Source organism: Colossoma macropomum, unplaced genomic scaffold (genome assembly GCF_904425465.1).
Source record: "Colossoma macropomum unplaced genomic scaffold, Colossoma_macropomum, whole genome shotgun sequence".
NCBI classification, from domain to species: Eukaryota; Metazoa; Chordata; class Actinopteri; order Characiformes; family Serrasalmidae; genus Colossoma; species Colossoma macropomum.
Window position 1 is genome coordinate 23,126,223 of NW_023494784.1, and position 12,077 is coordinate 23,138,299.

Consider the following 12,077-nt stretch of genomic DNA (forward strand, 5'->3'; position numbering starts at 1 on the left):
CACTCCGGAGGCTGGCAATGCAGAACATCATGTGTTAACAGGCCTGCCATGGGACAACCCACAATCCCTCAGGTCAGTCATCACCAGGAGCTGTAACCAAGAGCGCTCCTGCAAAGACTTCCTCTTCGTGTATGCTCGAGAAGCTTCCTGTCATATTCACTGTTTAACCTCATCTACTAACTCATTAACATATGTCTGCCTTGCTATTAAAGAGCAGTCACACCCCTTTTTATATATTCTGTTATTCCTACATAGTTGGACTGTATTTGTGACTGTATTTGAATGTTTTGTTAGTTGAGTATCAGTAATGAATGCATGCATTTACTCTGGTTGTGTGTAAGTAGGCTTGTCACAATCATTAAATTTTAGCCGATGATTATTCGGTATATAAATAAATGCAAATGCATTTGTCTATCTTTTTATGGTTGAACTACTGAATTACAAGTGTAAAATGGGCAAATTGACTGATTAGCTGTGTGCTTTCTAGCTGTCAGTGCTTACAGACACAGCTTGAGCACAAATAAACAAACATTACTCAATGTTAAAGGTTTTATAGCATCAGTCAGTAGTTAGAACTGTTTTCATGAGATCCATGTTGTGTTGTAATTAATTACATTTTCTTCTATTTTTTTCCACTTACAGCCTTTTGCCTCAACGCAATGGATGACACATTCTGTTTGTTGTGTCATAAACATATGACTGTGAAAGCTAATAACTGTGGAGACTGCTATCAGTTCAAATAATTGTGATCATCTATTTCTGTTATAACAGTGACAAGCCTATGGGTGGGAAGTAGCTAATACTTTAGCAGGAGCCTACACTCTTAAAAATAAGGAGGTCATTTTGAAATTAAGAACTACCTATAGTTCTCTAAAGAACCTTTTAACTGAAGATTCTTCTAAGAATCACATTTGTAAATGTGATGTGCCAGTGTAAACATCCTCTTCAAAGTTTAAAAAACCTCCACGTAATGTAAAGGTTCTATAGCAGATTATAAGTTTTTTAATAATCTCGACATGTTTGAATCATATGAATTCAAAGCACCAATCACCTTTCAGTGCAGTTAGGAACCTTTATTTTTAAGAATGTACTTTTTTCTGTGATTTAATGTGATGTGGGCACATGTCCATTTGTAAAAGCCTCTGAGAGGGTGTGAGCATCGGTATTGATTTTTAGCACTACTTTATGACTGCTCTTCTCTCTGATTTATCATAATGCAGTATGCATGTGCCCCACTTCTGCACCATGTGTAGGAGATGTAATAACACCATAACTCAAAATCTCCTACTGACTCCCATAAACAAATACACATATAAACCTGCATGCACCATTAAACACGAACACTAACACAGTGTCAGGGGCTTGATGCAGTCTCTCTGGTGTAGATGTGTCATCCTGCAAACTCGCTTTGCATTCAAATAAGCTGCTTTACTCAAGTCTCAACACTCTTCTACCATTCTCATAGATTCATATGGTCTCTCTGAGAGCTTTCTCTCTCTTTATCTCTAATCATTTTTGACCACAGTTTCTTGGTTTCACTATGTGATTTTTTTCCTCCCCAGGTGTGGCTCTCTTCTGTGCTCAGCAGTGTGAATAATGCCTCTGAGGTCAAAAGCAGCATATGCTCTATTTGAACCTGTATTTGAATTATGAAACCCTGCCAAAGAGAAGGGGAACATTGTAACATAACATCTGTACAATTAGGTTGGGTAATGGCGAGAAAATCACGCATGCTCCTGCTTGAGTTCTGGGATAGAATTCTAGCATCTCACTCACATCAGTGTATTAAGGTTAACTGTAAAAATGAAACTATTCTTCCTGTAATTTCATAGTTATTGCATGAAATGTGATGTAGTAGAAGTGAATGTATTCAGATTAAGGTGGTTTGGTTTGATTAAGTCATTTAACTTCTAGGAACTGTACTATTGCTCAGTCTCATAACTACATACCTATCATATTTTCATGGTTTAGTAGTGAGTCATACCACATATATTCCACCTCGGATAGCATAGCAATGGCCTAGCAACACCTTAGCAACCACCTGGGATACAACTGCAATGGCTTAGCAACAGCTTAGCAACTACCTGGGGTACCATAGGTTAGGCCTAACAACACCTTAACCATCAAGTAACACCTTAACAACAAGCTGGAATACCATAGCAACCTCATAGCAACACCATCGCAACTACCTGGAATTACTGTATACATACATAATTTAGTCATCAAAAACAATCAACAATGTTCTACATTTGCTTTAACCTTTGAAGTGTTATTAGCTGTCTTTGTCAAGCCAACCTGACAAAGTTTGTTCATGCACTTTCCTTTTCTAGTTATTAATAATATTTAATAGAACTTGTTCACAAGTGTCTTCAATAGTAAGCCATCATGGCACCATGACAACAGTAGTATAAACAGGTCAAGGCACCAGTGCTCATTCAGATGGAATCAATTCATAATCATCAAAAAAGCATCACTTTTCCAGAGTGATTTCCAGAGAAAATAAGAGTGAAATGAAGATGTCAAGCAGAAAAGGGGAAATTTGGGATCAACTGTTCATATTCTCCTTATTTTGTTGTCCTGTGGGGTGTTATGTTGAATTTAACATCTCCCAGGACTCACACTGGCTCACACTGTCCCACTCCTCTTCAGCTTCACTCTGAGTCAGTGAGAAATCAATACACAGACAAGCAAGTTGTGTCTCAGACAGTATCTCTATAAATCCTCTGCAGCCTCTCCTGACACATTTATATGCTCCAGGCATTAGTATTCTGTTTGCTACTTGTTTTTCTTTTTCCATTTGAGTTACAGTATACATGTAATGCCTGACAACATCCCATAGACCAGAAGACTCTTCAAGTACTTGCATAGGCACTATATGTGCAACAGTTTGTAAACACTTGCTCATCCAATGTTTCTCCTGAAATCAAGGTTATTAATAGGGAGCCCCTTGCTGTAGTAACAGCCTCTTGGATTTGATTGCACAAGAGCATTAGTGAGGATATGGTACTGATGCTGGGTGATTAGTCCTGCATCAAAAATGCCACTCCAGTTCATCTCAAAAGTACTGGATTGAGCTCCATCACTCCAGAGAACACTATTGCACTCCTCCACAGCCCAAAGCTCAGGGGCTTTATACCCCTCTATCCGGCACTTGGCATTGGGCACGGTGATGTCAGGTCATGTGTGGCTGCTTCAGAGCATCCCATTCTGTTGGCGTTGCTTTTCTGTAAAGATTACACAAGCCATGTGTGCAAATGAACAGTCAGCAACGGGATGCACCTCAAAGTAGAAATCATTAAACAGCAGAGATGCCTGGATACTTTTGACATAAATTGTATGCACTCTACAGAAGATTAGTTCTTGTCCATCCCCTTCTCTCAGGTTTATTTTCTGTTTTTCTGTAACTGGCAGCCTGTTTCCTATTGGGTCATTTTTACAAGAGCTCTGAAGCTGAAAGTTGTTGCCATATTTAGAGGATGCAATGAGCAACAGATCTGGTGAGTTGTTGAGACACCCAGAACAATGTGAGAGTATCTGAACAGTTTTCTAAATTACCTCACTGAGGTGTGAGATTCTGACCATCTTATCTGCATTCCCATGAATATCTTGCTCATTTTTACTTACTTTTCTTACTTTATATTTTCCTAGTTTTCTTTAAATTCTTTAACTTTTCGCATTACATTACATTTACATTCACAGCATTTAGGAGATGCTTTTATGCAAAGCGACATTATTGTAAATCCCACTGATTCCTAGATGCACTTTATGTCCATGAGTATCAAGACACTCGTCTAATTAGTGAATTCAGCTGCTTTAAAATGCTGATTCAAGTGTTCAATTGTATTAGTACAGTTTGTATAATCTCCATAGAAATGCATTCACAATAGAATGTGACGCACATGAGTCTTGGGTCATGATGCCAATGACAACATCAGCTAGAGGGGCATAAAGAACCCCAATGGTGGACTGTTGAGCAGTGGAAGTGCATTCTCTGAAGTGATGGCGCTCCATCTAATAGCTTTGGGATGAGCTGGAGTGGTGTATGTGGTCCAGAACTAATCATCCATACCCTTGATTGCAGAAAAAAACTTTGGATGAGCAGGCACCTATACAATCTTGGACATACAAACACACATTATTATCATTATTCTTATGTGCCATATTAACGTATCCATGTATTGTCTGTACTCCTTTGCCCTACTTCCCTGATTGTATATTATCTTGTTTTTTAAAAAAAAGAATATATACCTATCATATTATTTTAGTGGTTTAGTAGTGAGTCATTCTACTTATTTATTATAAAATACCTATACCTGTAACTCTTATTTGACCACAGTCAGAATACACTCTGGAGCCAAATGTTTTTAGACACTCCTCTTAAGTTGTGCTAGCAATGGCCTAGCAACACCTTTGCAACTACCTGGGATACAGTTGCAATGGCTTGGCAACACCTTAGCAACCACCTGGATTACAGTGGCAATGGCTTAGCAACACCTTAGCAACCACCTAAAACCACACCTTAACAACAAGCTGGAATATCATAGCAACCTCATAGCAACACTATAGCAGCTACCTGGAATTACTACATAAACCCCAATTTAGTCATCAAAAGCAATCAACAGTGTTCTGCAGCTGCTTTAACTTTTGAAGCGTTATTGGCTGGCTTTGTCAAACCAACTTAAATGAAATTTTTTCATGAAATTTCTAGTTTTACTAATATTTAATAGAATTTGTTCACATGTATCTTAAAAAGTAAGCCATACTTTCCTGACTGAATATTGTTTTGTTTTTTTTTCTAATTATAAGAAGAGAGGAGGACGCTACCCAACAGTGCCTCCTCCCCTCCAGCTCTATTTGCTACAGTCCTGTCGCTCTGACGGTGCAGGATTCTCTCAGGAGTGGAGGAGATAGGAGGAGCTGATAGAAGCTGGAGGAGGTGATGAGTTAAGAGGAGTTGAGGAGGTGGTTGGAAGTGATTGGAGTTAATAGGAGATGCCTCCGCCCATCGCGCGCTCCGCTGCTGCTCTTTGCCCTGGAGCGCCTTTACGCACCGCGATGGAGAAGTAAAGGCACTAACAGCATCATGCGCGCTGCTGCTGGAAGAAAAGGAAAAGCTCTTTTACATGTTTTCATACCCGAACCAGGTAAGCGCAGAACTTCTTTTACTTCACTGTAGTTCGACTACCTTTTTTGGCTGCTGAGACTGAAATGACTTGGTTATTTTAGAACATGTAGTTATTGATTATGGCATTTATTAGTCTTGCACTTTCCCCGTGCGTTAAATATCATTTACATCAGAGCGCTGACGTAACACCAGTTGCTTCATTTTTAACTTGCGTAAAGCTCAACAGAAGTGCTTGAGTGCTTGATTGTGCTGATGGTGAATGGGGCTGCGTGATTGTCGTCTGGGGGGGCTGAAGTGTCGCTGCTGGGTTTGGCAGTTGAACCGTTTTCCGGTCGCTGCAGCCTCAGTCTTTTCGGTTTTGCTTTTGTGGCCATGCGCGAAATATTCAAATCACAATATTCAAACTGAGACTTCCTCTGCTGTGCGTGCGCAGGGCTGCTTCAGTGTGCGCCGTTATGAGCCCCAGCTCGAGGGGTTACATCATGAGCAGCAGTGCAGCGCGCTAGCGGCCTGGCCTGGCCTGAGTCTGGACCTTACCATAGAGAGCCCGGGCTGCAGAGCAACTTTCTGCGCTCTGGACTGGACTTGACTGGACTGGAAGTTTGCTCAGGCTGATGTGGACAGCTGGATATGCAGGCAGGCGCTGGCTGGAGTGAGAGGAAGCTGAAGAAGAAGCTGAAGAAGGGTGCGAAAGGTGCTGGATCACACCATCACTCCTGAAAAGGACCTGCTTGAATGAGTGAGTGACCAAAAGACCCTGAGTTTAATGCACACTGAAAGAGGCATCATTTCCATACTGAATAATATGTTACATCAACACAATTTTTGCCCAAAGTGAGAGAACTGAAAGACAAAATTGTGTTGATTTAACAAACTTTATTCAAATGATGTGAATCAAGTAAATGCAATGCATATTTATCTCTCCCTCTTTCTCTCTCTCTGTCTCTCTCTCCCCCTCTCTGTCTCTCACTCTCTCACACATACACATTCACAACTGTAGTGACACCAAGACAGATGAGTCATTCTTTCAGACAGGAAAAGATACAGAGAAGGACAAAGACAGCTGTTGGAGGTGTGTAAGAGAGAGGGAACAAGATGAGTGTATATCAGCATGCTTGGCACACTTGTAGCAAGACGCTAGGAGAGACACTGCAGTGCCCAAAAATATTATGATTAACTTCCTCATTATGAGGTTCATCATCTGTTGTTATTGCTTGAATTGCAGTCGGCCTGCTTTCAGCTTTTTTTTACCACTGCTGTGCATGATGTGTGACTCGCTGGTGTGTTTATAGTAGATAAGCACAGATTGACTGAATGAAGAGATGGTGGTGGTAGATATGGGCTAGTTATTCAATGTAGTGTGCTCTTTGGACCTTTAATGTGATTGTCAACATCAGGACAGATTTAAACAGACACCACAGGAAGTAACAAGTCATAACATGTTTCGTGTATGTACTAAAAATAAGTAATGTATTTTTACATGGCCATTTTCCAACCTCTCTTTATGCTTAAGTATTAAATAGGCTGTTTTTGTTACTGTGTTTTAAGACTGGTATGTGTAAATGGTCTATGTTCTGATTGGCTGCCCTAAATTGTGCCTCATTCAAAAAGCAGCACAGGATGAAACACTCCTTATACCTTCAGCATGATGGGTGGGGAAGAACAGCTGTACACTGAACAGGGTAGTGTGTAAATGTTTAAACTTGTTCTTTGTGACATCACAAAAACAAAGAATTCAAAATGGGCTGTTTTTTTGCAGCTTAGCTTCCAAATAAGTACTGTATGAACTAGGAAGTTAACCGTACATTTCAAACCTTTTTACCAGTGGGTCAGGTTAAATTATCCTGTTGCCTTGCAGTAATCTAATCAAATCTAATATTTCATATTACATTCAGTGAAGCAGTGTCTTCAGACATATGAGTGAGGTGTGTTGAATTAGGCTTTGAACTAAGCTTCATTCCTATCATTGTTGAACAGTGTATGTTTTTGTATGTTATACACACACGCGCTGTCTGTGAGCTATCTTCTGTGTATACTCTGTTGTAGTATACTGCATCTCTAGTGTACTCTGGTATGGCTCTTAATTTGTAAAACATCAATATTTATTAAGTAAATGCACAGTAATACAAAGTAGGACCTTAAATGCCAGGCGTAGGACCTTAAATTGCTAAGACGTAAACGGTCATTGAGAGCAGTTTGACATGAAATGTTCTGTTCTAGAGAAACTTACAGTTAGAATTGTTTGCAGTGGTGGGAACCAGACATCCAAAGCATTTAACACCTCTAAAAGCCCCCTCACTGAAAGTTATTACATGAAATAGTTATGAATACACTTCCTGATGCCTGAGACATTGTTTTACAATACTTTTGCGATAAGGTTTTAGTCAAAAATGTGCTGTTAAAAGGTACATGGTACATGGTGGAGAGGTACATACAGGGCATTGTAATGCAAAATAGTCCTCACAGAAAACTTTTTTCAGATTTGGCTGGTAGTTTTGGATAGTAAATAAAATGGCCATATTTGTGTTGTAGACCATGTGACCCCTGGATCCTATCACCACCATTCTTCAACATTATTAAATAATCTTATGATTTCAAACTTTCTTACTTATGCAGAGGCACCTGCTTCTACAAATAGGTGGCTGCTTGCTGTGCGTTCACTTTAAGAGAACGTATAGACAGGACATGTGATCACAACAGCTGATGAGTGGATGATTTGAAATGTAAGCCCAGCCCAGTTTAGTCTTCGTGCCACCTCCCCTCAACCCTCAGTGAGGAGTGTGAAGTTCAACAGAGAAAATGCTTCAGGAACTTATAGCTATAGCTTTGAATGGTGATAAGATGCTGAGCTATAAGTGTGCTGGATGTGGTTTCAGGCTGCGTGGGTGCTGCATTGGTACTGTACGCATGTGCTTATCACCTCTTTCACAAACACACACACTGCTACCACTAACCAGCACTCACCTTGCACACACATCTCTGTTACTCAGCTGCATGTGTGTGTGAACTTGTGGTTTTGTACACACTGTGTGTGACTTTGTGTGTGTGTATGTGTACAAAAGCTCTGTTAATTAAGTCTCTTACTGTGTTGTTCACACAGGTAAAATGAGAATATTTTGGTAGTAAGTGCAAAATTAGGAACGTCTATTTCATGATGTGTGTGTGTGTGAGAGAGATGGGGGCTTAGCAATGTATTGTCTGTACTAGTATACAGCAATACTGGCATAGCATGATATTGCTTTTCAGTTTTAATAATCTTTTTAGTAAAGACGGCATGATGCTACTTTTCCTCAGACTGATTCTGAAAAAGTGAGCATCAGTCTATACCAACCAAAATTTTTTCTTTTAAAAATACTGTGTTAGCATTGGCACCATCATTAGTAGATTGCAAGTTTGATACCTGGCGATGCCACAGCCATCCATGGCCAGAAGTCCAGGAGAGCATAATTGGCCCCCCTTTCTCTGTGTGGGTAGGATGGCTGACCCTCTCCTTTCATCACTCAGCACAATGCAAGCTAACATGAACATGGCTGTTAGTGTTCTTCAAGGGTGTCTAATGACGCTGTGTTAGCAGCAGTCGAAAAGATGCGGTGGTGCTTCCTCATGGAGGATGAATGTGCTGCCCTTCACCTCCCAACTTTGTAGCATCATGTGACTGGGGGACACCTAGCTAGCGAGTGGCTAAATTTGGGAGAAAATTGGGTAAAAAATTCAAATCTTTAAATCAAGTTATTTCAATTAAAGGACATCACTTAAGATAGTTGTCTACAAGTAGAAATAAAATCTTGTTACAATAACTTACATTGTAATCATTGTAATTTAAGAATGTTTTTGCCTTTTCTTATAAACATACTATTCTGGAGACTAATTTTAGCAATATATTTGATAGATAATCCATGATTTAATGTCCAGCAATTAGTATTTTCTCTGTTGCCAGGCAGTTTGCTTTTAGCTGTTTAATTCTATTTTGTACACTGTGTTCATGGTATGCAGTTAACTTCAATACACAGAATGTCTTTACTAAGTGAAATCAAGTAAAATCAAGTAATCAAGTATATATCAAGTTTGCAAGACATTATTTTAGCATAGAGTAGCAGTGCATTCATTAACTTTCTGAATGCAAACTCAAATATCTTTTAATGCTCTGAAAACATTTAGAAAATATAGTGATACCAAATTTTATCGATACTAACCAGCACTAGACTGAGATTATTTCCTTGTAGCGGTTTCAGTGTGCATTGCAATGCAATTTTCTACCACTGTGTTGTCATTTAAGTATTTTTTTATTTATATTTATAAATACACACGTACAGATAAATGAGCACAATAGAATTACAAAGAATATTCTGATGCCATATATGTGCTTTACATTTATAGATATACTCCAGTTGGCAATCCCCCTTTCGACTGCTCTTCTGGCTTCATCATATCATTGAAACAAATATATTAGGTAAGACTGTAAGGGTGGACGATAAGTAGGCCACGCAGTCATGCTAGGATGTGGAGCGTTGTTTGTGCAAGCAAGGCACAGAGAGATATGAAGAGAGAGAGAGAGACAGAGAGAGAGAGAATAAGACACACAGCAGATAGCAGCAGGCTCACCTGGGAAGTCTTGTTGTTGGAAGAGAGGGATGAGCTCAAGTCCTTAGTGACTGAGAGAGGAGAGAGATATAATGAAGCCAGAGGACGGGTGGAAAGAGGGAAGCTTATGCTCCGTAGGGAGAAGTGTGTTTGTGAGAAAGAGATGGCCGGAGGATAGAGAGATAGAGATGTAGGGTGTAAGATAGAGATTATTAAAGGGGTGAAATGGTTTGTCTTAACTAGGAGTAATATTGAAAGTGGTGATCCTGGGAGAGATGCACAGATTCAACTTTTCTCTCCCAACACTGATTCTGATGTCTGAGCTCTGATACACTGATATCAGCCATATTGAGTACAGACTCGACACCAGTGTTCTGTTAAGGTCATCATTTTTTTGTAGTAGCAAAATAACGCCTTATACAGTAAGTTACAGTATAGATCCAATTGCTGAAAACCATGACTGTAACATCATCTAAATACCAGTGTTTAAAACAAGTGTTCTTGTCTTTGACACTGATGTTTATTTTACTGATAAACATTTTTTAATTTGTTTTTAATTAGAGTTCAACTATGAGTGGGAATCCTGGGCCCCATGATACATTGTTATCACAGTACTATGAGGTCAACTATGAGTGGGAATTTATTTGTGAAGTAGACAAACAATAGTCAAAACTGGCTATATCCTTACATCCTTAAAGCTACACTAGTAAGACTTGTGGATTTGGAGACTTCTCTAGTAGAAAATTATAACTGCACTTTATGTGCGGACCCCCTTCACTGAGTGGATGAATCCGATGATTGTGAGCGCATTGAAAGAGCATTCAGAGAGAACTCAGTCAAAACTTGGTGAAAACTTTGTCTTCCGGGGATATAAGTGAATTATCTGTTGTCATCATATCTTCATCCATATAATGTTGATTTTGTATTTGAGACCTAAACATCGACCTTCACCTTCTTTTGAGATGGTCCGAAAAAATAATTATCAATCAGTATATTTAAAGACTAAATGTGTATATTGGTCACCTATTGCTCACATACTGTACTGCACTAAATCCAATTAAACTACTATACTAAACTATAACTAACTATGCTCTATTTTTAATAAATCATGCAAAGCACTAACAACAGTATCAAGCAATCAAGTATCAAGGATGCGAATGCAGAATGTACGTGTGTACTTCTGTGTGCATTTGCATTTGCATTTACGTGCACGTCTGTGTCATGTCTGGCTAAATAGCATGACAACGACCTGCTGCTCGTCATAGTGAGTATCCCTCGTGTTCTCTGTGATTAGATTTCAGGCATTTGCCACAGACAACATTCCATCCTAGTCTGCCCTATCACACATCCTCATCTGTTCCTCTGACAGCCTACAACCGTCACAGCAGATAACACATGACCTTTACTGCAGACTGCTTCCTGTTCATTACACACACACGCATACACACACATGTACACATACACACGGAGCATCAGTCACAGACAACACTAAACTCTTTTAGGCTAATCTGCTGAGACACATACCAGAACACACTGACACACACTTACATATCCCGTAAGCTCCACTTAAAAAGCCCTTGAAATTTCTCTCCTAAATTTATTCTACTTATTGCATTAACGTCAGTGTCAGACATGAGGTAGAGCATGACACATGGAGTAGGGGTGCACAGCATGATGAAATTTATTGTTATGATAAATTATGTCACAAAAGAACTGACCAACTGCATCTTCAAAGAGAACATAATTAGTCTTGTTTCATTGTATCTAGTGCAGTACCATATGTGAATAAAAATAACTGTATTCACAGTCTTTGATAGTATTTCTTTTAATGTGTAATTCCTACTGCTTTTTGTCTATTTTAACTAATCAAACTTCAGGACATCTAAATATCGCCTGTCTTTAACATGAAATCAGTAACTGCTGCTTTTTAGAATCTGTGCAGCATTTGTCAGTTTTTATTTTATGAGAACTGAGGAAAGCATATTGTTGCCTTCCAAAGGAAACCGTATCTACATTTTTGTTGATTTTTATTTTTCTGCATCATTTGAACATGGCAGTTGTCATTTACATTGTGTTTTAATTATGTTTCCTTTTTCGTGTAATTCTGAAATCATTTGTCATAGTCAAATTTTGTAATCTATTTGACTTTTAAAATTCAAACTATATATCGCATCACAGAAATGATTAATAGGTGTTTTTTTTTTTATCTCAATCATCCTGTGGTAAATTTGAACATATGGACCAATAGAAATGTTCCAAAATCACTTGGAATAAATCTCTTTACATAAACTTATATTAAAAGTTTAGAATATTTATTTCTTCTCCTGTAAAGTTACTAATTTGGAGATACATGTTTTTCTTTAGTCAGCAG

General features: G+C 38.9%; 1 protein-coding gene across 1 annotated transcript in view; it reads left to right on the forward strand.

The window, feature by feature from the left end:
• The first annotated feature begins 4,911 nt into the window (after window positions 1–4,911).
• The window catches only part of aff3 (AF4/FMR2 family, member 3), a 31,083-nt gene continuing 23,917 nt past the window's right edge, over window positions 4,912–12,077 (forward strand). The window contains exon 1 of the mRNA XM_036556945.1: window positions 4,912–5,144. Within this exon, the coding sequence (XP_036412838.1) occupies window positions 5,124–5,144 (21 nt within the window). The 5' untranslated portion in view covers window positions 4,912–5,123. The remainder of the gene's footprint in view (window positions 5,145–12,077) is intronic.